At 34.8% G+C, this 27,737-nt stretch overlaps 1 protein-coding gene across 4 annotated transcripts in view; it reads left to right on the top strand.

Annotated features, from left to right (window-relative positions):
* ARHGAP28 (Rho GTPase activating protein 28) overlaps window positions 1–27,737 on the top strand; it is a 176,339-nt gene that overhangs the window by 115,325 nt on the left and 33,277 nt on the right. For all 4 annotated transcript variants that reach the window (XM_023534181.1, XM_023534180.1, XM_023534179.1 and 1 more), the window contains 6 exons: window positions 4,607–4,691; window positions 5,413–5,555; window positions 8,052–8,217; window positions 8,312–8,403; window positions 10,875–10,952; window positions 22,293–22,455. In XM_023534181.1, coding sequence (XP_023389949.1) covers window positions 4,607–4,691; window positions 5,413–5,555; window positions 8,052–8,217; window positions 8,312–8,403; window positions 10,875–10,952; window positions 22,293–22,455 — 727 coding nt within the window. The remainder of the gene's footprint in view (window positions 1–4,606; window positions 4,692–5,412; window positions 5,556–8,051; window positions 8,218–8,311; window positions 8,404–10,874; window positions 10,953–22,292; window positions 22,456–27,737) is intronic.

The raw sequence follows: 27,737 nt of genomic DNA, 5'->3' as shown, positions 1-27,737 counted from the left end.
CCATGATGCCTATAAAGGTAAATCTCACCTGCAAGATAAATACCCAGGGACATTTATCAACAAGACTGTTATCAACAAGACTACAGAGACTCCCAATAACTTGCCATATTGGAATTTATGTTATGGAATAGTATAACTATTTTTTCCAAAGAGATGACCTTGACTTGACCAATACCTTTTTTCCATCTTTTATCTTTTTTAAACATTTGAAATGTATCTTTATGATAAATGAAATCTCTATGTATATAGGGTCTATCTTAATTACTATGACTCTGTGGTCTGTTTTTTAAATCTGTTATGTTAAGCCCGTCCTCATTTTTCTGCATCAAAATTTTCTTTCCTCTTCTCAGAATTTTTTTTCTTTCTGATGGACTTAGAATAAGACTATCAGTACCCATTAAGAAAAATCTTTTTAGGGCTCCACTAAGAATTTTATTGAATTTAAAGATTAATGTCATGGAAAGAATTCACATTTTAAAATGTCGAGTCTTCTCATTGAGAAACAGTGATTGTGTCCTTCCATTTGTTTATATCATCTATCTGTCAGTAAAATATCATAAATTTTTTTCCTTTTTTTTCTTACACGATCTTTTTACTGGTTAATTACTAGGAACTTAATAGTTTTCATTGGTACTTTAAATGGTAAGTATTTTTTCATGATATCTTCTTTGTTTTTTGTAGATATATAAGGAAGTAACTATTTTTTGTTTTTCACAGAAGTATCTTTTAATGCTTCCTTTCTGAAAATTCTTTTTTACTTTTAAGAATTTTTTATTTGATTTTATAATTTGTGCAGATATTACCTAAACTACTGAAAGTTTTATTTACCCAATCTTTAAAATATTATTCATCTTATTTCTTTTTCTTGTCTCATTAACTGACCACAATTACTTGTAACATTGAATGAGAATTACAGAGATCTTTTAATAAGTTTTGGTTTTCTCATAAATTTTAAGTTTCATCATTAAGTGGAATATTTGTTCTAGGTTTCTGAGCCTTGTAGTTGCTTTCTCAGGAATAGAGGTTGAATTATATCAAATGATTGTTCATCATCTATTAAAATGAATATTTTGTTTTTCTTCATTAAGCAATTACTTTAAGAAATTTCATCGATAGGTTTTTCTAACGTTGAACTGTAATTTTGTTACTTAGATAAACCCTACTTGTTGTGCTATATTATTCTTTTATTATACTACAAAATATGATTTACTATAATTTTAGCATTTTTAACCACTATTCTAATAAGTGGAGTTAGTGTGTGTACACACAGACACATATATACAAATATATGCACACATTTATTTAGGTGTATAACTTTAATTTTCTGTGAAGGGATCTATTCTTTTTTTGTTCTAAAAATTTATGTCTATTACCTCAGTCAGAACTGTAAATAGTTTCCTGTATCAGCCGTATTTTTAAGTCACTACCTTGAATTAAGAAGCCTGCTTTTTTATTATATTAATTTATTTAATCCTTATTAATTTTTTCATTCATCTTTGGGTTTACTTGGATAATTTTTTCTAGTCTCTTGGATTATAAACATATTTCCTTTATAATCTTTCTTCTTTGCATTTAAGGTTAAGAATTAATCTCTGAATAATACTTTAGCTATTCTCATGAAATTTTGGAATTTAATGCTCTTATTGTCTTTAACCTTTAGTTTATAATTTCCATGTGATTTAATTTTTAATTCTAGATCTCATCAGAATGACTTTATAAAAAATCTATGCTTCATATTTGGGTAGATTTTATAATTGTTATATTTTTATTTCAAAATTGATTGTGTATATGTCAGTGAATACGGCTTATTTAATTTAATCTCTGGGGTATTTGGCACAGTGATAGTAAGATGTGGATTTATCAGTTCTGATCTCAGGTACAGAAGAGGAAGACAGGGAACCTTATTATCTGTACTGACTCAAGCACAGGCAGCTTTAGCACACATAGTTATAAGACATAGACTCAAACCATGAGCAAAAACTAAGCAGTCAGTCAGGAAGTTTAGAAACATCTTTTGAGTCATTGACTTTCTCCAGTAAGTAATGAACATAGAAAATGCTTGGTATGATGTTTTCTTTAATGTGAAAGAAATATCAGATAGTCAATGTCTAGTTTTAAGAGAACTCAAGCAGATAGTGCTAACCTTCTATAATTTGGAGTTTAAAATAATGATCCCTCACACTCTACTATCCAATTTCAGTGCAGTGTGGTTTGGGCAGCAGAGCAAGCTTTGATGGCTGGAGAACGTTGCCTTTACCATTTGAAGCCCCAGTGTGAAACTCTTGTGGTTGGGCACAGAGGAAAATGGTATGATCTGTTATGGACAAGCCAGGGGAGTTTATTTAAAACGGAGTGGCATTTATGCTTGAAATACTTTAAAATCACTAGTAAATTTTTTAAATTGTGCTAATGTTAATATGTTTAATGGGTGAATAGATGAATACCAAGAACTTACCCTCTTCACTCAATCTTTTTTTCAAAATTCAAGATCCGTTTATTGGCAGGCTGATCATTTTTTATTTTCACCATGCCTTTCCCCAGCTTTAATGCATGAATGTACTTTCGTTTATTCTGTTTTGTTTTGACCCTTATGAGTCTAAATCTCAGCTCCTCTAACTGGTTTTCAAAACCTTCTATATAATTGGAGCAGACCCTCTTGACTATTTTTTTAAATGTTTTGCCTCAACTCCTGGCACAACAGGCTGTCTGTGATTCCTTGTAGCTGAATGCTTCAGATATCTCCATACCTGAAATTTATACTTCCATCTCTGGCCTGAATGCTTTTGCCCACTTCCTCTGCCTTTGCAAGTCATTCTTTGCATTTCATCTAAAGTTCAGTCACCTCTCCAGTAAAACTTCTCTATTTACTCTCCAATAACTTTTATAGTTGTAGTATAGAAATTCCCTCTCAACACTGAATTGTCTCTTAATAATGTTCTGTAATTGTTACTCTGTTCTCCTCATAAATAGGCAAGAGCAGAGATCACAATTTAAACTTCTGCTTCCCCGAAGAAAGTCCAAGAATAATTTGCAAAGAGCAAGCACCTACTCTGTACAATAGGCTAGCTCTCTACTGTACAAATTAAAAAATTAACATTTATTAGTTTAAAGCATTCCAAAGCATCAGCTTCAAACCCTACATAAATGTCTCTCAATTTTTAGGAGTATTCTGTCCCATAGGTGAGTTATTTTAAAGTTTGATGAAGATTTCTTTTTTTAGAAAACTTAAGGAAATCAGTGAAAAGTGGTCCACATCTTTTTAAGAATTAGTGTATGGGTAAATCTTAATTCTGTAGTGTTAGTTTTTAGAGCCAACAAAAAGGCTGCCTGACAATGAATCGTATGGCTCTAGACCTTTTTCATATTTTCACTATTCCACCAATTATGTAATTAGCATCTATGTTTTAATAATTGGTTATATATTCACATGCTGTTTACACAAAATGTGTCATATCTTTTGAAGTAAAATAGGAAAAAAAAGAACACAGGCTTGCAATTCGAGACTCCCTTGTGTAATTTGTAGCACAATAAAGTGTCTTTCAGGAAGCAGGTGTTTAGTTATTGCTAAATAAATATGAGAATAAAAGAAACAACATCAAGCTCTGGGGGAAAAAGAATAGACTTTATCCATGAAGAGCATATAAAAGATTCTTGATGGAATAGCAGATTTTCACCCTATACATATTCACAGATGATAACTCCTACATTAAAATTTATATTGATAGAAATGGTAAGATTTGTGTATAATTTTTTTTATTAGTACTCATCCAACCTGATCAGTAGCTTAACTTCACAGGGCTCTACAAAGATAGGTGCTCAATTTCTGATAGTATCGCAGGGGAGTGCAATGCTTTGGCAATATCTCAGTGAAGAAAGTAGCAAATTTATTAAGAGAGGAGACAACTAGAAAACATACTTAAGTTTTGGTAGTCGTTACCACTCTGTATTTTGTAGTGAAGAAATTAACATGTTAATATATTGATAATAGCTAACCTTCATATAGTGCCATGAACCAGATATTATTTCATATGATTTGTATAGGATAAGTTGTTTAAAATTCATATTAACTCTTTTTTTGAAATCTGTTCTGCTTGCTATCTTCTCCATTTTACACATTGAGAGACTAAGCAATAGAAAGTTCTAGTAACTTGCTTAAAGTCACACAGTAAGTAGCAAAGCTAGGATTAAAATTCAAGCAGTCTGGCTCTAGCATCCCTGTTAGTAACCACCTACCTAAGTCATGACTGAGAGTTTATGACAAAAATGTGTCACCAATTACATCAAGAATAACAAATACTATAACTGTCAAACTATGTGACATCAAGCATTGTAATCTCTATGTATAAGGAAAGGTATGAACAATAAACATTAAGAGCTAGAACAGTTATATTGACCTTGACTTAGTACTCTTTTGAGAAATCTGTGTGAGCCTGACAGGTCTGAACTGAATAAAGAAACAAAGGAAATCAGATGCAGGCCCTTTTTGAAATCAAGAATTGCTTCTTGTGAAAAGAATTCTTATATTCTGCAGAACATAGAACAGACTGAAATGCAGGGTAGACCGTAATTATAGTAAATGTTGTGTCCATCTTCTCTTGTTTCACAGTCTATCCTTGAGACTATCCAAGATATAACAGTTCATTCCAATGGATCAGCAGACCCTGGACGGTCAGTTCAGAATTCAGTAACTGGTGAGTGAGTCTGTCTTTTCACTTAAACTATGTCTTTGCTTTTGTATTGGCACTCAATAAAGTAAGCAATGAATTTCTAAAAGTAAAATGTGAATGTGTTTTTCTCCGCATTTTGATTCTATCAAAATGTACTCCTCCCACCTCCAAACACCGTTTTGTCACACCAAACAAAATTAATTGAGACAAACTGGAAGCAGAATCTTTTTCTCTTTTGTTACACCATATCATTTAGAGCCTACTCACTTGGGTAGTGTCTGTGATTTTTGGACCTCTTTCATAAGTAACCTGTATCTGCTTAACAGTTTTAAGTAGACCAGGAAGTAGGCCACTTTCAAGGATCTCTACTTATGCTTCTGTAATAGCAGCAACATTGGGTCTAGATGGACTTAATTTTAATATCATAAGAATATATAGAAATATCCCCTTTTTAGACTTTCCTCTAGTAATCCTCAATGCTTTTCATGAAACAAAAATCTAAAATTGAAAACATCAGATTAAATAGAAAGTTGTCTGGATAATAATTATAGAAATTTTGTTCCTATGGAAGTCTGATGACACTGTTTAACTGAAATCATTCTGGGTGAGTCTGATGTTTTTCCTTGAATGTAAACCATCTAACGTGCTTATGGATTAACTTGTAAATATTTTGTACTTATTTTGCAGTAAATGGTATTGATCGATTAAATGAAATATCGAATTTTCTGCATCCTTTGTTTCTTAGATGATGATTATCTGGAAAAGAACATTCCAGCAGAAGCTGAAGAGCTGTCCTTTGAAGTATCTTATTCAGAAATGGTTACAGAGGTGCCAAAGAGAAATAAATTTAAGAAGTCAGATTTTAAAAAAGAAGACTATGTTTTAACTGTAAGTAAAACCTTTCATAATTATTTCACTAACTTCCTGTAATTTCTCTATGGTGCAAACTAGGATCTTTAAAAAAATTTCTTTGTGTGTGCACAAAAGGATGAGGAAAGGCCTGGTATCAGTGTCGCCTAACACCGGGGGCACCATTTGTTGCACAGTGCATAGCCTGCCTGGCTATTCCTGGCAGCCCTGTGTTGAGGAATAGTTGTGAGAGTATATGCTTGATTACTATTTTATAGATAAAATAGGATTTCTACCTGGCTTGTATGCTTTCGTGCACTTTATATCCTTACTTTAGTTATAGGTTAATGCGTATTCTAACCATATACCTACTTGTGCCTCTAAAAGCACATATTAAAAGGGGGTATTGCAGAAAGTCATAGCCATAACAAGTGAGAGCTTATAGGACAGATACTAAAATTCCATCAAAATAAACTCAAGAATTTATAATGTTATTTTGGGATGGGTAAGTAGTACTACATACTTGGTTATCCTGAAAGTTTCATGATTATATATATATATATCTAGATAGATTGATTGATGGATATAGGTATAGATATATAGATATATATCCAGGATATTATATCCTGAAAGCCCAATACAGAAACTATATTACGTTGATCTATTTGCTACTCAATAAATGCATTTATGGAGTTCATGATGTGCAGCTCCGAATGTTCTGTGCTGATCAGGGCTTGCCGAATGATGATCAAGGCTCAGGCAGTTTTGGAGCTAACGGAATGAGTCATCTAGAAACTGGCAGAGTCTTTGCCCCAGGCAGCCTGAACCATCCCCAAACATCCTATGATGGAGGGGAGGAAGAGGGCAGGGCAAGAACTGTAAGACTCACTGAGTGCTTTCTGCGGGCCCCATGCCGCACTAAGGATTCAGTTGTAATCACCTCTGTGACTGCTCCCATTTTATATCTAAGGAAACTGAGACTCAAAGAAGCTAAGGGACAGATCCAACACCCCACAGCTAGTAGGTGGCAGAAACAGGATTTAAATCTATGTATATCAAACTCCCAAACCCTTCCTGGTTCCTTAGCATTCTGTGTGGTGGAGGACACAGTGGCATTCAGGGCAAAAGATGGATTCCAGGGGGACTGTTTTCAAGGGGAGCCCCCCTGAATCTTTAGAGAGAGTTGTGCAAGCAAGGATGTTGACTCCCCAGTTCCTGCATCTAAGCTGTCCATCTCCTTTTGAAGTTTGGCTCACCCGGGATTCAGGCCAGCCTCCAATGAAGAACTTTGCATAGGGTTGAGCACATGGCAGTTGCTCAGTAAATGATTGTGGTTCTTGTTTATATTGTTTTTATGTGTTACTGTTATGTGGAGTCTTGGTCTCAGAAAGAAGATAAAATAACTAAGTATTTAATAGTACAAGGTATGCCCAAATCATAGCCTATATATTGTTTTACTTTTAAATACTTGGACCTCCAAGGAACAATTGCTGAATGAATGAATGAACGAATGATGGTTTAAAAACCCCAAGGAAGTTCTAATTTAGGGAACCCCTGCGGAGAATGTGTACTTAAAGCTTTATAATTTAAATAACTGTTGGATTTTTCTACTTCAGCAGTTTGTTTTCAGTACCAGGTTTTCTGAGAGCAAAGTATTTGTAATATACCATATATATATATATATAAATAAAACTTGTTACATAATTATCTATTGTACTTATTGTATAATACTTATATTTTATCATTATTACTTACATATTATATAGGAACAGTCTCTTGCTTTTAAAAGGTCTTACTTATCATCTTCACAGTATTTCTGGATTGTTGAAGGGTTTTCATTGTTAAAATATATTTTGCCTTCTAGTATGGAAATGGAGAATATAACAGTATCATCTTTGAAATGATGGTATGATTATTTGGCACTTTTAATGAATTTTTCTTTTTTAAGACTTTGGGGTCATGTAAAGTTGATTTTTAAGGTAGAATAAATACTGTCTCAGCAAGCATGTGCAATCAGTTTCAGTTTGGAAATTATTTACAGTCTTTTAAAGTATGCAGAAGAGAATTAATGATGTCTGATTTTAGGATTAATGGTCTAAAATAAAAAATATATATCAGAAGCTCTCCTGGGAGTACCTAGATGGTGTGCCTGTGTGCATGTCTCACATGTGCCCATGGTATGTACATTTCATGTGATGTCTGGGATGTACATAGTTGATGATACAGAATTTTTCTTAGTAGAAAGTGATTTTTACAGTTGTGATAGCAATGTTATAGTATACTTAGACCACTGTTTTGCTTCTAATTTAACATAGTAGAGATCTTCAAATGTTCTAAAATTCATGTTTATAATCTCCCTGTGATGCAGCATACTACTCAAAGATATTTTTGCAAATAGCATTTCTTGCTGTAAAGGTTTCGAATGTCAAGGTGGCATTTGAATGAAGATATAATAATTTTCCTAAAAATAATAATTTTAATAATAATAATAATTTCCTAATAATTTTCATAAAAAATTTTTACTATGTATTTTAGAAATTTATTGTTCAAAAAACCAGACTTGGCCTAACTGAAGCAGGAGATCTGTCTGCTGAAGACATGAAGAAAATCCGCCATCTCTCTCTGATTGAATTGACAGCCTTTTTTGATGCCTTTGGAATTCAACTGAAAAGAAACAAAACAGAGAAAGTAAAAGGACGAGGTAATTAAGAAGTCTGATTTCTTCTGATTCTAATAGTTTGATACAATGGAATAAGATGTATTCTTTTTTTCTTTCTTGACATTTTACAATGAAGACAATGGGATTTTTGGAGTTCCACTTACAGTCCTACTGGACAATGACCGAAAGAAAGACCCTGAAGTGAAAGTTCCCCTTGTGTTACAAAAAGTGAGTAGCATGTGAATGAATGGGGAATTAAGAGAGCCTCTTGCTTGCAGTTTGCTATTTGTAAACCCACTAGTGAATTTTACTTTAGATTTACAGATGCTAAAGCCTTATTAGGAGTCAAGCTGTTGGTGATTTTCAGCTTTCCATGAATCCCCATGACGTTTCACAATCATTTGGACCAATTTGCCTTGTTGTGAACTTTCGGAGCTTATTGTCTGATCATAAAGCATCAGATGATGGATTCAGATGCTCCATGACGTGGCTCCCTTTGGTTATGTGTTTTCTAATTTTTAAAAAAGTTATCGTGTCTGTGTATCTGTTTGTATGTGTATTTGATTATTCTGTCTGGGATAAAAGATGACAATTAATTATCACTAATGCATTTACTGATCATACAAGTATTTGCTGAGATAGATCATAGGTTGGGTGTTTCAAAAGGCGTACCTATAATTATTTAAGTGAATTTTCCAAACAAAGCTTAATAAAGTCTGAAAATCAGCTTGTTTCCAGTGTTTTTTAGATATGACTGGGAAGATAGGATACATCTAGATGAAGAAGAATTTTGGTCTGAGAAATTTTGAAAGTGATATTATCTGAACTATCATATCCTAATATCTCTATCATTGGTGAATGGTTCATTTCCTTTTAAGTCATGTTTTTTATAGCCAACTGTTTATACTAGTTTACCTAAGTATTCATTTATTCAACAGTGACATCCAGCGGCACAATTAAAACTCCAAGCCCTACACACCAACCTTACTGAATTTTAAATTGAATTTTTAAAGGATACGTAAAAGTATTGATTGAGGAAACTTAGTTTATTCACAGTAATAATTATACATCTCTGTATTATCTTTCTAAATTTTGCTACCAGTGCCTCAAATTGAGTTACTCCTCAAATCAGGTGATTGATTGGCTGCCAACGGGAGGATGGCAGATGATACCAGCAATGTGCTAGTGTGCACAGGGGCCATCTGTCGAGTGCCTGTCCTGCACAAAGTTGTGCCAGTGCCTTCCATATCCTGTCACGTCTGGTCAGTGCCAAACAGCCCGAGGAGTTCAGTGTTATCTCACTTCTATTGACGAGGCAACTGAGGCATCATAGGTTGAGATAAGTTATCCAAGAACACACAGCCAGCAGGAGGTAGATATGAAAAGCACTGCAGTACATATCCAAAGCTAAAGGCCACGGTGACTCTAAGGTTCTCTTTCTTTCCTTGAATTAGAACCAGAATTACAACTTTTGTCCTTTGTGTAAAGGACAGAGTTTGAAGAAAATGTATAAAAATAAAAAACCGAGAAGATTCAATACATGAATTTATTATTATTAATATAGGTACAAAAACCTAGCACAGAATTTAGCAAATGAAAGGTGCATAATAAATGCTAGTTAAAATAAATCTGGATTTATATCATATTATCAACTCAATAAATGTTAGCTGTTATTACTACTAATATTAAGTGTTCCTCATTTAATAGCTTGAGACATTACCCTTATATTTAGGAGAAGGAAACACATCCACCAGAAGAGACTTATCCAAGAACACACAGCCAGCAAGAGGTAGATATGAAAAGCACTACAGTATATATCCAAAGCCAAAGTCCATGGTGACTCTAAGGTTTTCTTTCCTTCCTTGAATTAGAACCAGAATTACAACTTTTTGTCCTCTGTGTAAAGGACAGAGCTTCTTGTGGATGTGTTTCTTCCTCCTAAATATCTGTTTCTCTCCACACCTACAAAAATTTCCTTGAATATCTTGAAGGGGAAATGGCAGACTCTGGATCTTGTTCTTGGGTGAACTTGGGCACGTCATTTATCGTTTCCATGCCTCAGTCTCCTCAGCAGTAGAATGAGGATACTAATAGTACCTGCCTCGTAGGACTATTGTGAGGGTTTAAATGAGTTAATAGATGTAAAGTACGGAGAATAGTATCCGACATACAGAAAGTACACAATCAGTGTTAATGGTTGTTGTTGTTGTTATCATTATTTTGACACCATCATCATCACCACAAGAGTTCATGAGAGCTATAAGCCTTTATAATTTCTACCTCCTTGGTCAGATTTCTAGAATTCCTATAGTTTCTTAGCCAGAGTAGTTACAACTAATGATAGTGAATTTAGAATCTCTTCTCACTGGTTTGTCTGCAAAAATAGATCTAATAATTAGATCTTAAAATAACTAAGTGGGAGCATACTTCCTTGGTAAAGAGCATAAGCTTGAGAGAGTCAGTGCCATTACTTTTAAGGATGATCCTTGGAAATGATACAGCAGCTCTAAGTCTTCATTTCCTCATTTGTAACTTGGAGGCTAATGTAGCTCTCATAGAGTGTTGTGAACACAACTAGACATTCAAGTACATGTATATATGCTTGGTAATTTATCGTTTGTTGTAATCATTATTATTTCAGATGTTTATAATCATGTGGAGATATTTATTTTTGTAATATATCATTCATTGCTTTCTAGTTTTTTGAGAAAGTTGAGGAATCAGGTCTGGAATCTGAAGGAATTTTTCGACTTTCAGGATGTACTGCCAAAGTCAAGGTACCGAATATTTTCTCTCTTCCTAGTTAGAGATCTAAGCTAACTAGACCCAGTCCATACAAGCATCAGGTATCAAGTGTTCTTATTGTTGTTGTTTTTGGTACTATCACTTGGCCCTACCTATTATTCCGTGATATCTATGCTTAGATGTTGTTTCATGGACCCGAGTTGTGTATTCTTTTAAATTAAAACAATAATAAAAAACCAACAACAGTGAAACAACACATCAACTCACCATCAAAAACTACTGCCTATCTTTAGTTAATAAAAGTTGAAAACTTCCAGCACTGTTTTTGGATTAAACACTTTAGTTTGCTGTGTTCCTTTCAGTCATGGAATTTACTAAGCCAATATTATAAGAGCCCTTATCTCCATTATCAGTTGCTTTGTACTTAGAAATATTCTTCGGCTCTCCTATTAATGAAAGTCATTATAAGAATTTGTAGGAATGGCTGTAACCACTGCAGTACACACTCAGCTTTTGTAAAACCCAGTTTCATTTTTAAAGTAATGTTACTTTCTGAATATAAAACCACCCATGCAATATGAATCCATTTACTTTGCTTTCTTATTTCTATACGGTGGCAAACTCTACAGTACAGTAAAGAATCATTAGGAAAGAAAAACTTTTCTCATAAGTTTCCAGTTAGATAGTCCCACTTTGTTTACTGGTGGTCATGCACAATGAAGAATTTCTTCCTGCCTTATATCATTCACTGGCTGGTGAACATGGAAACACGAGGAGTTTTAAATGATGAATCCCTGAGAAAAAAGTCTCAGGGCAAGGGAAAAGTGAACTTTCTGTTTAGAAACTATTAAAAGGAAATGTGTAGAGGCAGAGAAGCATTCCTCATTAATTCATTTTGGTGCATGTTTTGGGAAATTATGCTTGTTTCAGAAGTCTCCAAGTTTTTATATAGAAATCTCATGAGATGTTTTTCTAAATGGAAACAGAATAAATAGGCTATGTCTATTGGAAACTCCAGAAAGCAAATCCCAGAATGAAGTTAGGAGTAAGAGAAGATTAGTAGGAGATAGTGCTTCTAAAATCAGGGATGGGCAGGCTGAGCCTCAGATCACAATTCAGGTCTGATAGTTTATCCAGTCCCATGAAACAGCCCTGCACGGAGGAGGATAGGCCAAGCCCCAGTCTCCACACAGCACTAAGCAATTACTAGGGCTTCCTAAGAAGAAGGGGCTGAGGCAGATCAGAAGGTGCTAACAGCGGGGGGAGTCAACTATTTGGATTTCTGGAAATAATCAGCAAGTTCTTTTTGATGGGAAATCTAAGCAATGCACCATAGTTTGCCAGTGGCAGAATGGATCAAGGCATTTTTGGGAACTGTGACATCTCAGAGTGAAGATTACTAAATATTGGCACTAGTTCATTTGGAAGGCAGGAAAATTCCTAATCACTCCTTAAGGTTTATACATTCTAAATTGAATCTTCTTTTGTGTTAGGTTCTCATATATATGGTTATTATATAAACTGCTGAACAGATGTATCCTCAATCTGAGGATGAAGGCTATCATTTTGGTTAAACTTTTGGTTGTGTCTGTAGAATCAGAGAACCAAAATGAAGTCATAGAAAAGAATTTCTTAAACACGGTTAGACTGTATCCCTCTAAACATCTCTCCATAGTTGGGGAGTTGTATTTGCCCATATTCTTACTGGTTCTTTGTGTGTGTGTGTGTGTGTGTGTGAGAGAGAGAGAGAGAGAGAGAGACAGACAGACAGACAGACAGACAGACAGACAGACAGAGACAGAGAAAGAGAGAGAGAGGGAGGGAGGGAGGGAGGGAGAAAAGCATAATGAATATGATTTAAAGTTCTCTTTTTAAATAGTTGAAAAGAGAAAACATTACATGACATTTCTTCTGTACGTGAATTTTAACATCATAGCAGAAATTACTTTTCTTTAGCTAATCTTTGACTGAAAAATATTTATCAAAGCTAATAATTCCTGCAAAGTGTTCTTATAGGCACATACATTTCTGAATCACATTTAGGTAAAAGTCCCTTTTCTCCTCTAATCAGTTTTACGTAGTTTCAGCCTATTTATTTCATCTCTTGTTAGTCCAAAAAAATGTAATCCAGATGTTTTCATGGTTTGAGCGCCAAGAAAGCCAATTTGAAAGAAATCTGGGCCAGTGAACAGAAACAGGGGAATATTGCAGTTAGAGAGGCATTGTAACTTGATATATAAAAGGGGTCTTTTTTCTCTCCTTTGTTCAAATTTTAAACTTTTTTGTTTTGTTTTGTAATTTCATGTTAGATTATTTTTTCTCGTATTATACTTGGAGAAAGACCGTTAAAAAAACTCCATTATAATTATCCTCAAATTGTGCCAAGTGGATGACACTAACACTAATTTATCATTATGAATAATCCAGCCTGATTTTGTGCTTTCAGGGCCTGGTAAAACTAACAGGAACTCAGTGTTGAGGGGAAGCTGCTAGTTTTAACCACATAGGGGCCATAACAATGGAGCCCATTCCTGTATTTAAGATCATTTGGAACCAATTTAATACTTTGGTGGTTCCAATGATTTTTTACCAAATAAGACAAATTTGAGCCAAACATTGGGGAATATATTTTATGGAAAAAGGCAGACTGTTTGACATTTGAAGTTTTGTTTTTGATTCATTTCAGTTGTTCTGAGGCTGCTCTAAATGTTTTATAATTAAGTTACCTGGTCTGCTGGTTTCCCTTCTGAACTGGCTTTTGGAGTTGAAGGCAGATCATTTGCATTATTATAAAACTACTTCAGAAATGGTGGCAGGCTGTATATTTGCTCAAAGGAGATTGAAGGGCATGGCTCTGACCCTTGCCTAGTGTTCTCATTATCATTTGACAGAAAACATAGCTTCTCCCTGTCTTTAGCAAGGTAAATCCAACACCTGATTTATATGGTTTTATATTTAGGACCACAGAAATATCAGCTCTGCTCCTACACTCCACGTCTGCTCTGGTTGAAACCAATAGAGGATGTTCTTTCAGTTTTATTTTATACTGGCCATCCAGACAAGATGAAGTGATAGTATTACCCAAATATCCACAATCTCATATGCTGGGTTTCCCTTGGAAATAATACTAAAGGTTATAACAGATCAAGAGGAGGGGGATAGAATGAGCAGCTGGTATTTATTGAGCACTTACTGTATGGCAGGCCCTGCCCCTTGAGCTTTACATTATATTATCTGGTTTAATCCCTGTGAGGTCATTTTAATATCCCTGTTACACAGTGAGAAACTTGAGGCACAGGCCATATAGGTAGTCAGTTGTGGGATTTGGATAAAAATCTAAAGAATCTGGTAATAGAGCCTGCTGTTGAAAGTGGAGTCATGTTGCCTATTAGGTAACAGAGAACCACTGACAGGTTAGAATAATGGTCACGTTAGTGTTTCAGATAGCTTCCTATGGCAGCGATATGTAGGATGTGAATTTGAATTATTCTGCTCTTACTAGTGCTTCCTGCCCACTTGAAACCTATTACCCCTTTGCTTATCAGTGGTACCAAGGAATGGATGGAAAACATTTGCTTCCCCTTCTGTGTTTCCTATTAACAGCACCTCCATCTGCCCCATTGCTCTAGCTAGCAATCTGAGATGAGAATCATCTTGGACTGTTACTTCTCTGAGTCTCATATTCAGTTTATCACTGATTCTTTTTTATTTATTTTTTCCTTTTATTTTCTGACCCCCTTCACCCATTTCTCCCACCCTGAACCCCCTGCCTTTGGCAACTACTAATCTGTTTTCTGTGTCTATAAACATTTTTTTTTAATTATTATTTATGCTTACAGCACCTGGTCTCCCATCCAAGTACTAACCAGGCCTGACCCTGCTTAGCTTCTGACATCAGACATCAGGCTTGTGCAGGGTGGCATGGCTGTAGATCATGGACCGTGGCTCTACTGGGGCGCGAACCCAGGACCTTCTGGGTGTAAAGCAGATGTGCTAACTGCTACACTATGGAACCACGTCCATGAACTTTTTTTTTTGATTCCACATAAAAGTGAGATCATACGGTAATTGACTTTATTTGACTTATTTCACTTAGCATAATGCCCTCAAGATCTATCATGTTGCCACAAATGACAAGATTTCATTCTTTTTTATGGCTGAATAATATTCCATTATATATATACCTACCACTATTCTTTATCTATTCATCCATTGATGGACACTTAGATTGTTTCCATATCTTGGCTATTATAAATTATGCTGCAGTGAATATGGAGGTACATATTTTTTGAGTTAGTGTTTTTGTTTTCTTCAGACAAATATACAGAAGTGAAATTGTTGGATTTATTTTTAATTTTTTAACACAGCTCCATACCTAGTTTTCCATAGTGGCCACACCAATTTATATTCTAATCAACAGTGCACAAGCATTCCCTTTGCTCTACATCCTTGCCAACACTTGCTATTTCTTGTCTTTTTGATAACAGATATGAGGTGCTGTTTCGTTCTGTTGTAGATTTGCATTTCTTTAATGATTAATGATGTTGAGCTTCTTTTCATGTAGCTGTTGGCCATCTGTATGTCTTCTTTGGAATTGATTTTTTTTTTTTTTGCTACTGAGTCATGTAAGTTCTTTATATATTTTATATATTAACCTCTTTTCAGATATATGATTCGCAGATATTTCTCACATTCAGTAGTTTATCTTTTCATTTTGTCGATGGTTACCTTTGCTGTGCATAAGCTTTGTAGTATGATGTCATCCCACTTACGTATTTTTGCTTTTATTGCTTTTGGTGTCAGATCAAAAAAAAATTATCACCAAGACTTATGTCAAGAAGCTCACTGCCTATGTTTTCTTCTAGGATTTTTATGGTTTCAGGTCTTACATTCAAATGTTTAATCTATTATTAGTTAATTTTTGTGTATGGTGTAAGATAGTGGTTGAGTTTCATTCTTTTGTGTATGGCTGTCCAGTGTTCCCAACACCATTTATTAACGAGATTGTTCTTTCTTCATTACATACTCGGTTCCTTTGTTGTAAATTAATTGACCACATATGTGCGGATTTATTTCTGGGCTCTCTATTCTGTTTCAGTGATCTGAGTGTTTGTTTTTATGCCAATTCCATACTTTTTAAATTATTATACTTTGTAATATAGTTTAAAATCAGGGAGCATGATGCCTCCAACTTTGTTGTTCTTTCTCAAGATCATTTTGGCTCTTTGGGAGTTTTTGTGGTTCCATACAAAGTTTAAGATTATTTTACTTATTTTTTTAATTCCATTGGAATTTTTATTGCATTGAATCTGTAGATCGCTTTGTGTAGTATGCACATTTTAACAATGTTGGTTCTTCCAGTTAATGAGCACAGAATAACTTTTCATTTATTTATTTCTTCTTCAGTTTCTTTCATCAGCGTATTATAGTTTTCAGAGTATAGGTCTTCTACCTCCTTGGTTAAATTTATTCCTAGGTATAGTATTCTTTTTGATGCAATTGTAATTGGGATTGTTTTCTTAATTTCTCTGATAGTTTCGTATTAGTGTACATAAACACAACAGATTTTTGTGTATTGATTTTGTATCCTACAGCTCTACTGAATTTGTTTATGAGTTCCAACAGGTTTTTGATGGAATCTTTGGAGTTTTCTATATATAAGAGCATGTCATCTGCAAATAGTGACAGTTTTACTTCTTCCTTTCTGATTTGGATGACTTTTATTTCTTTTTCTTGCCTAATTGCTCTGGCTAGGACTTTCAATACTATGTTGAATAAACATTAAAAGAATGAGCATCCTTGTCTTCTTCCTGATCTTAGAGGAAAGGATTTCAGCTTTTCATCATTTAGTATGACATTAGCTATGGGCTTGTCATACATAGCTTTTATTATGTTGAGGTATATTTCCTCTATATACACTTTGTTGAGAGTTTTTAATCACAGTGGGTGCTCAATTTCGTCAGATGCTTTTTGACATCTATTGACATCTTTCATTTTATTAATGTGTATCACTTTGACGTACTTGCAGTGTTGAACTATCCTTGCATCCCTGGAATAAATCCCACTTGATTATGATGTATATTATTTTATTGACTTACCAGTACATTGGTCCTTTTAATGTATTATTGAATTTGGTTTGCTAATATTTCATTAAGGATTTTTGCTCCTATGTTCATCAGGGATATATTGGTCTTTCATTTTCTTTTCTTGTGGTGTCCTTTTCTGGTTTTGGCTTCAGGGTAATACTGGGCACATAAAATGAGTTTGGAAAAGTTCTCACATCTTCTGTTTTATGGAAAAGTTTGAGAAAGATTTGTATTAATCCTTCTTTGAATGTTTGGTAGAATTCATCAGTGACATTTCCTGGTCCTGGACTTTTGTTTGTTGGTAGATTTTTGATTACTGATTCAATCTCCTTACTAGTAATCAGTTTGTTCAGATTTTCTATTTCATCATGATTCAGTCTTGGTAAGTTGTATGTTTCTAGGAATTTAAGTTATACAACTTTTTGGCATATAATTGTTCATAGTAGTCCCTTATAATTTTTTGTTTTTCTGTGGTATCAGTTACAACATCTCCTCTTTCATATCTGGTTTTATTTATGAGTCCTTTCTTTTTTCTTGGTGATCCTAGGTAAAGGCTTGTCAATTTTGTTACTTTTCAGAAAATAGGCTCTTAGTTTTATTGATCTTCTCTATTGTCTTTTAATGTCTGTTACATTTATTTCTGCTCGAATATTTATCATTTCCTTCCTTTGCTAATTTTGAAATTTATTTGTTCTTTTTCTAGTTCTTTGAGGTATAAGTTTAGGTTGCTTATTTGAGACTTTTTTTTGAGGTAGGTATATATTGCTATGAATTTCCCTCTTAAAACCACTTTTGCTGCAAATTTTGGTGTATTTCCATTTTTGCTTGTTTTGAGCTATTTTTTTTATTTCTTTTTTGATTTCTTCTTTGACCCATTGGTTGCTCAAAAGCATGTGATTTAATCTCTACATATTCATAAATTTTCCAGTTTTTTTATGTAATTAATTTCTAACGTAATAACATTGTGGTTGGAAAAGATGTATGATATGATTCCAGTCCTCTTAAATGTATTATGACTTGTTTCGTGGCCTAACATATGATCTATCATGGAAAATGTTTCATATGCATGTGAACAGAAGGTGTATACTATTGCTTTTGGATGGAATTCTTCTATATATGTTTCTATATATTTAAGTCCATCTGACCTAATGTGTCATATTAGGCCGATGTTATTGATTTTCTGTCTTGATGATCTATTTATTGATATCAGTAGGATATCAAAATCCCCTACTATTGTTGTATTATTGCCTATTTCTTCCTTTAACTCTGTTAATATTTGTTTTATATATTTTGGTGCTCCTATGCTGAGTGCATAAATATTTCCAAATATTCTATTGATGGATTGTCCCCTTTATCATTATGTAATGCTTATCTTTGTTTCTAATTACAGTCTTTGTTTTAAAGTCTATTTTGTCTGATATAAGTATAGCTACTCCAGCTTTCTTTTGGTTTCCATTTGCATGGAATATCTTTTTCTATCCCTTCACTTTCAGTTTCTTTGTGTTCTTAAATCTAAAATGAGTCTCTTATAGGCAGCATATAGACGGGTCTTGTTTTTTTCCATTTGATCCTTTTATATCTTTTTATTAGAGAATCTTGTCCATTTATATTTAACGTGATTATTGATTGGTATGTACTTACTGCCATTTTGTTGTTTACTGAGTGTTCTGTAGTCCCTCTCCATTCCTTTCTTCTCCTCTTGCTCTCTTCCTTTGTGGTTTGATGACTTTCTTTAGTTGTACACTTGTATTCCTTTCTCTGTCTTTTGTATATTTACTACAGATTTTTGCTTTGTGGTTACCATGAGGCTTACATATAACAACTTATATCTTTCAAAGTCTATTTTAATTTGACAACAACTTAAGTTTGATTTCCTACTAAAGCTCAATATTTCTACTCTCCCCATCCCATGTTTTATTTTCAATGTCACATTTTATATCTTTTTATCTTGTGTATCTCTTAATTAATTATTGCAGTCATAGTTATTTTTACTACTTTTATCTCTTAGCCTTCATATTAGCTTTCTAAGTAATTAATCTGTAACTTTTGCTGTGTAAATCCAGTGAGATTTATACTTTCATATGTTTTATCATTACTAATTAGTGCCCTTTCTTTTCAGCTTAAAGAAGTCCCTTTAACATTTATTGTAAGGGCCTTTTAGTGGTGATGAGTTCCTTTAGCTTTTGCTTGTCTGGGAAACTGTCTCTCTTTCCATTCTGAATGATACCTTTGTTGGGTAGAATATTCTTGGTTGGAAAGTTTTTTTCTTAGCACTTTGAATATATCATGCCACTCCCTTGTGGTCTGTAAAGTTTCTGCTTAAAAATCTGCTGATGGTCTTGTTCCCTTTTGTATAACAGGTTATTTTTCTCTGTTTTTAATATTCTCTCCTTGTCTTTAACTTTTGATATTTTAATTATGATATTTCTTATTATGGGTGTCTTTGGGTTTATCTTACTTGGAACTCTGGGTTTCCTGGATCTGGATCCCAGATTAGGGAATTTTTCAGCCATTATTTCTTCAAACAAGATTTCTGCCCCTTTTTCTCTCTTTGCCTTCTGACACACCTATAATATAAATGTTAGTCCAGTTCATGTTGTCACATAAGCCCCTTTAAGCTATCTTCACTTTTTCCCATTTTTTTTTTCTTATGCTCTGATTAGGTGAATTAATTCTACTACCTTATTTTTCAGTTAACTGATTCTTTCTTCTTTTTCAGCTAGTCTGATATTGAACCCTTCTAGTGTATTTTTCAGTTCAGTTATTGTATTCTTCAGCTCTATGACTTCTATTTGGTACTTTCCTATATTTTCCATCTCTGTATTGAAGTTCTTACTGTGTTCATCCATTCTTCTACCAAGTTCGGTGAGCATATTTATGATCATTACTTTGAACTCTTTATCAGCTAGATTACTTACCTCTGTTTTGTTAAGGTTTATTTCTGAGGTTTTTCTTGTTCTTTCATTCAGAACACATTCCTTTGCTTTCTTCATTTTTCTTGTCTCTTTAGGAGTGGCTTTGCGTGGAAGATAAACCATGTAATTCAACCTTGCTCCGGCTCTTTGTCATCTATCCAACCTTTATGTTTGTCCAAGTAGCAAATTATATTTTAAATAGTTCCCAGTAGTTGAGGACTTGTCAGTGTCCCTAAGGGGAGGATCTCAGTACCTAATTTCAGACTGTTTGGAAGCCAGGCCCCGAGGGAGCAGCTTTTAAAAGTATGCAAATATATACTGTGGGACTGCAAGCTTAAGCTTTGCTGGCCAGGTGATCTGGCAGTATCCTCTTGTCATCAGTTATAGTAACTTGGGCTCCAGATGAGCATATAAGCTCTTTTCTGGGAGATACTGGAAAGCTGTGGTAAGGTAAGGGAAGAGCACCAAGCTGGCATCCTCAGCCAATGTTCCTTAAGAGCAGCTCCAGAGTCATTGACTCTTGAGAATTTCCCCTCAGTGGAATTTCTTAATTGACCTCCCTTCTTTCTCCTTACAACTGCTTATCCAGGTTTAGTCTTATATTATCCATCACCAAAAATGGTACATAACTCAATAACTGGTTTCTTCTCCTCTAGCCTACTCCTTAACCAGTGCCAAGCACCACTTTCCCCCAAATCATTTTCGCATCTGGTTATCAGAAAAGGTAAATGTCACCCTGTCATTCTCTTGCTTGGAAATGTTCAGTGTTGCCTCATTACCTACAGAATGAAGTGCAATCACCTTAGGATTGGCTCTGCTCCTCAGTCTCATTTCTCTCTCTTTACTTTCCTTCTTGCCCATGATACTCTAACAACACTGAACTGATGGGAGTTCCCCAGACCCACTGGGTCTCTTTGCATTTGTATTACTGCTTGAACAGTTTCTTCTATCTTTGACACCCTTCTATTTCCTCTTCCCCTGGCAGGCTCCTCACTAGTCCTCGAGACTTTGCCCTATCACAGTTTGATTCTTTTTCATGATTGCATAATATCCAGTACATGGTCTTTCGTACAGTATTTAACACCCTACTTTAGTATTATGAGTTCATGAAATAGTTCTGTCCACTGGACAAAAGATGCCTAAAGGCAAAGGATGGATCTCATGCATCCTCCCCCCTTCTTAGAGCCCAGTCTGTGCTTTATTTTATTCAAGGAAGAGTTTTATATGTATGTTTCAATGCTTTACAAAGTATATTTATCAGCAAATAGGTGATTGATTAGCAGTATTATTCTTATTATATTGAGAGCTTCTCAAGGATAGAAAATCTCCTTTTGATGTCATCAGCAGGTGGCCCAGAATCATGTCTGTCTCTCTGTAAGAGATGTGTCTTGCCAGGGCACCCCATGTTTGGCAGGCTCTGAGAGCCATGAGAGTGTTTATTTTTAGTCTGGTTAATGAGCTACTCTTTGGAAATTGACTCTGGCTATGAATATTTTAAGGCTGGAAGAATTGGGCTTCTCGTGAAAATAAAGCAGAGGACTTAAAAAGACTGAGAGTTTTCAATGTTACCTTCCTAAGTATCCTTTTTGGAGCAGTTAGTGTCAGTCAGAGAACTAACTATAACTGCCTCTGTAGTTCGAGGGAGCAGTAGAAAATGAGTTTGACTTTGAAAAAGAAATATGGAGAATTGGTGGCACTGATAATCAATAGAATTGATAATGTAAAATGTATGACTCAAGTAGAATTTATGGAGGCTTAATGATTTTTTAAAAAAGTTTTACACAGTATTCTAAGCCTTATGAAAGATTTGCCAAGCATGCAAACATGTAGAAGACATGTGCATATCTTGGCATAAAACTGTTCCAGGAAGATGCCATTGGCCTGCACGTTGCAGTGAGGTCAGAGTTCCTTTATTGGGATATTTCTCATTCTGGTTATGAACTAGCTGAGAGGCATACATTCATGATCTAATTTAGAAATAGATGACCAGGATGGCAAAAGGAAGAGGTCATGAGTAAAACGGAAATGGAGGCTTTGTCAAAATCTAACTACATTATTATGTGGGGATAGGTGGTATTCTGCCAAAACCATATAAATGAAACTATGATCTAAGTAAAGAACTTTTATATTTGTATAGTAGTAGCAAATAATTTCAAGTTGAACATTATTATAAAAAGATTTTAGAAATCCATTTTTAAAAATTTATTTAGAAATAACTAGTTCAGTTCTTTAATCATGTTGAAAAAAATTAGGCTTGTAAATCGGCTTTTCAGTCTATTTACAAAAATAGTGTGTGTAATGACAGTTTTCAAAGAGAGGGGGTCATATGGTAAAAGCTCATTGAATATTGACTGTTTTTCTTGATTTGCAGCAATACCGTGAAGAACTGGATGCCAAGTTTAATGCTGATAAATTTAAATGGGACAAAATGTGCCATAGAGAAGCTGCAGTGATGTTGAAAGCATTTTTCAGAGAACTACCCACTTCTCTCTTCCCTGTGGAATATATACCTGCCTTCATTACTCTAATGGAAAGTAGGTGGAAAACGTTTAGTATAAACAGACTAAAATATAAGCTCAATAAAGTATCATAGAGTAGAAAAAAGATGCATAATCAAATGTGATCAAAAATGTATGCATTTGCTCTTTCCAGGCAATGCTTGGTGAAATATTGTATTTGATGGTAAACAGTCATCTCTTTATATATTCATGTATCTAAGTCTGATAGATATGATTTAGAGGGTCTTTTAATCCTTAAGAGGCAGAGGGGTTTACAGAAAGAACAGGCTCTCGAGATTTGAATTCCTGTTCAACCATCTGTTAGCCATGCAGTCACCCTTTTTGAGTTTCATTATTGTGCCTATAAATTACAGATAATAGTTGTATGGCAGGGTTGTTGTGGGTATTGAAGGAAGGCATCTAGAATGGTGTCTGGTGTGTAATAAATAGTCCTTCAAAAAACATAAGCCTTCTCTTTTCTTTAAATCTGAGGTCCTGCGCTGATGGTGTAGCATGTAATAAATGTTACTCAGAAGATGTTTTGTCTCTGAAAATTATAATATCACATAGTATTTCTGAAAATTACAAAGTCACATAGATTAGGCCTTAAGTGACGTACTTTGATAAAAGTATAGTAACTGGAAAGTGTGTTGTATTTTCAATGAGGGAGTAATTTGGCATGGTTTCAGCCTAAGGGTTGAATATTTTGGAGGTTGTGACAAGAGAGAAATTTAGAAAAGTAGAATGGGGCTAGATAGTGAAGACTTTGACTACTAACCTGAGGAATTTGGGGGTCACAAACCCAAATATGTACAGTAGGTCCTCACTTGCTGTCATTGATAGATTTTGTGACTTTAAGCGAAACAATGTGTAGGGAAACCAGTTTTACCATAGGCTAATTGATATAAACAAGACTTGAGTTCCTCTGGCATCTCATCCATGTTATAAGTTGAATGACACAGTGTTGAATGAGTTGTTATTCGAGGACCTGCTGTGTAAGCATGTTAAATAAATGGTGATTCTACATGGATAGAAAAGGGCTATAGGCAAATTGAGAGGACATATCTCATATAAAGAGGTTGACCACTGCTGACCACTGCTCAACTCTATTGTTCCCTATCTGACTGCAGCCAGTACAACTTCATTGAAGGCAGAGAATCTGGAAAATATCCTTAAAAGGTTCACAGAGGAGTCCACATTTTTTTTGTATGACTTTGAAAGGGAAAAATACTTTATTGTAGTGAATGATTTGAAACCAGCCAACCCTGCAGGAAGCCCAAAGTTCTGGGCTGCTACCAGCAGAGAAAATAGCCTTTTTGCCACCTAGAGTAAGCTCTAGTTGTGATGAGATTTTCTGAAGGAAAGAATTTTAGACATGTGTGTATGTGTGCTTAAACTGCCCTTCTTTATACTCTGAAACAATTTGGAGAATATAGAGTCATTTCCACTAGTGTAATTACTTTCTCTTTTCAAAGTTGGCCCAAAAATTGATCATAAAATTGAAAGACTAATAGTTCATCAGTCAAACTTTAGATATTTTCATGAAAAGTTTAGAGAAAATAGTGACCTCAGGTGGAAAAAAAGACTCTTAACTAAGATGCAACAAATGATTTAACTACGAAACTATTAACCACAAAACAGTGTAGGGCCAGGTTTCCTAAATAAAATGAAAATGAAATATTTGCCAGTTTAGATTTTTAATCTTAAAGGGAACTTCATAATTTCTTTGAAATTAATGGAAATACAGAATCTGTGTCTGCATATGTTGTTTCCCCCACCAGGTTTTTTTGGGGGAAGGAGGGGAAGGGGTTGTTGCATTGGAAGATTATAGACAGTTCGTAGTCTGCAGTTTGCTCATTAAAATAATGCTTTCCCTGTCCCTAAATACTTTGTACTGAGATATGCTTCTGATAGTTCCTATTATTCATGTAAATTCATGTCAACATGTATTAGCTATTTTTAAAAATATCCTGGTCCTGTGTCATTTTTATTTATAAATTTGACATAAATTTCTAGAAATCCACATGGAGATTGTGTTAAGACGATATGATACAATTCTATAAATACTCCTTCCAACTGTTCCTTCATTACATGGTTATTTACATTAGTCATCTACTAACTTGGATGCACACAGCCTCCTGTGACAGAAGTGTGTCCACTACTGTAAAGCTAAGTAACTTTACAGGCAGCTGACTGCCTTTTATCTATTAAATGTAAATAGATTCCTTCAACTTGAAGACTCCCCAGGGATTTTAGAACATAATGCTTCCTACTAGGAACTCCTCACTAAGAGACCATTTTGAGACTACAGAGACAAAGTAAAGTCTGGATGCTGTGGTAAACTCTACATTTTCAGCACAGCTGGTTGCAGATTATCTAGTGGTGGACAGAATTGCTAAAATCTCTTCCCTAAAATGGGAAAAGAGCCAGAATTGAGAGCACAAGTATAAATGCCAACCCTCTGGCGCCATCTTCTGTCATCGTCAAGGAATAAAATCTCAACAATCTGCAAAGAACCAACTATAACCAACCTTCCCTAGAATATGTGAAATTAATCATAACAGGAGCAAACACATATAGAGGTAACTATTTACAAGTACTAAAGTAAACACTACACATACTAACTCATTTATTTATTTATGTTTTAGTGCCAGGCACCCTGTTTACAGAAGCTACCTTATTTAAAGTTTTAAGTTAACATCTTTGCTGATAATAGATATGCCTTAGCAGTTGCTCATGATGGAGGTTTTGTTGGGTTTCCCAGAAGCAGCATCTGAGAGCAAATTAGTATGTGTAGAACATTTATTAGAGTGCACACTTGGATTCCACACTTCTGAAAGGGAAGGGAAAGGAAGCAGAATTGGGCAGAGGATAAGGTTGGGTGGTAATGCCGCCTCAGCCCAAACCTCTTATAACCCTATGGAGAGCCCTAAAGTTGGAGTGGCCTTTCAGATCATTTCCCATTACAGGGAGAAAGCTGAGCATTTTGACACTGAATCAGTCAGTCACTGGACGTAAACTACACCTGAGAAGATATCATGACCTTAGACAAAACAACTGGAGGAAGAGCTGACAGCTATGGACTAGGTCCTTCAGTCCTAAAGGGGGAAGCAGGCATCATGTTACAGTTTCCACTACAGTAATGATATGGAAACAAAGAGGTGTTCTAACTTCTTGAGACAGCCAAATATGAAGCAGAAGGACAGCCAAATATGAAGGACTGAGTTTTTAAACGCAGTCCAACATACAAAGGAAATTTTAGCTGTGCAGTAAAGCCCACTGAACCTAAAAGGGTCACTCTGTCTGTAAACCACTAAGCACAAAAGCACCCTTTATTGATTTCGTTATCTGGGTATTAGAAAAGGGTTTCATCTCTGATTTCATGAATCCATATTTGAATAAGAACTGCTAATCCAAATATAACAATCTGTTCCTACGTAAAAATTTGTATATCTCGGCACTGCCTCATACACAGCAATGGATTTAGACATTTTTAAGACATTTACTCAGTGGTACTCAGGTGAATGTCCAGCTCTTTGGTGCACTTGCTACGTAAAGTACCTACAATGGCAAAGGAAAATACATCCAAATTTTTCAAAAATATTGGTGGGAAAATTTCCCTTGGGAGACTTAACAGTTGACTAAACCGTATCATTTCTGTAATTATCACAACCTAGGTAAAACTGTAAAGGTAGGGCATGACTCAAAACCCCACAAAAATATAATATGAGCATTTACAAATGGATTTTATATAGTTGTCCAAATCACAAACCTTAAGTAGGTTTTAGTAAATTTTTTTTCATATCCGTTCTCTGTATCTATGAGCTTGGTTTTGTGAAGTTGGGAAGTTTTGGGGGGGGGATAATTTTTAGATTAAATTCCACATATAAGAGAGGTCATATAGCATTTGTCTTTCTCTGTATGACTTACTTCATTTAGTATAAGGCCATCAAAGTCCAGCCATGTTGTTACAAATGCCAAGGTTTCACTTTTTATGACTGAATAATATTCCTTTGTGTGTGTATAGTATGTGTATATATGTGTGTATACGCACACACACACCTCATTTTCTTTATTTATTCATCCATTGATGGGCACTTAGATTGTTTCCATATATTGGCTTTTGTAAATAATACTGCAGTGAATGTGGAGGTGCATATGTCTTTTCGAGTTAGTTTTTGTTTTCCTCTGGTAAATACCCAGAAGTGGAATTGCTGGTCATATGATGAATTTGTTCTTAATTTTTTGACACAGCTTCATACTGTTTTCCATAGTGGCTGCACCAATTTACACTTCCATCAACAGTGCACAAAAGTTCCCTTTTCTCCGTGGCCTTGCCAACACTTGCTTTTTCTTGATTTTATGAAAATAGCCATTCTTACAGGTGTGAAGTGATACCTCTGGTTTTGATTAGCATTTCCACGGTGGTTTTTGATGTTAAGCATCTTTTCATGTACCTGTTGGCCATCTGCATGTCTTCTTTAGAAGAATGTCTGTTCTGATCTTCTGCCCATTTTTCAATTGTATTGTTTGGAGGTTTTTGCTATTGAGCTATATGAGTTCTTTATGTTTTGAATATTAACCCCTTATCGGATACATAATTTGCAAATATTTCTCGCATTCAGTAGGTTACCTTTTCATTTTGTTGATGGTTTCCTTTCCTGTGCAGATGCTTTTCAGTTTGATGTAGTCTTACTTGTTTATTTTTCCTTCGTTGCTTTTACTTTTGGTGTCAGATTTAAAAATTCATTGCCGAGACCTGTGTCAAGGAGATTAGTGCTTATGTTCTCTTTTAGGAGTTTTATGGTTTCAGGTCTTATGTAGAAGTCTAATCCATTTTGAGTTTTAACTCATTTCGTCTTTATAACAGCCCAGTGAGGTAGGTATGATGGCTACTCCCATGTTATAGATGATAAAATGGAAGTAACGAGGAGTTAAACAGCCTGCCCAACGTCTCTCAGTGACTAAGTAGTAGATGCAGGATTTGAATCTGGTTCTACAGTCTATGCTTCTAATAATTATACTTTGCTGCTGCTTTTTATGGAAGCAAGATTTTATTTTCTCTTGAATTGAGCTTCAGGCCTTCTGTTTATAGCTTAAAAATAAAGCCAGGTCTGTGAAAGTACTTTGAAAAAAGAAATGTTATACAAACCCAGGATTATTTTGAGGATCTTTTTGGCCACATGCCTCAGCAATGGCATCATGGGATGTGAAAGGGGAGTTGACAGAGTGAAGTGTCTGTCCAAGCAAACAAATTTACATTGTTGGGAACAAAAACTAAGTCCTTACCACCGAGAGCTGTCAGGAACCTTCTTTGC

The sequence above is a fragment of the Pteropus vampyrus genome, unplaced genomic scaffold (genome assembly GCF_000151845.1).
Source record: "Pteropus vampyrus isolate Shadow unplaced genomic scaffold, Pvam_2.0 Scaffold122, whole genome shotgun sequence".
Classification (NCBI taxonomy): Eukaryota; Metazoa; Chordata; class Mammalia; order Chiroptera; family Pteropodidae; genus Pteropus; species Pteropus vampyrus.
Note: the sequence above shows the minus strand (reverse complement) of the source record. Positions and strands in the feature narration are given on the sequence as shown.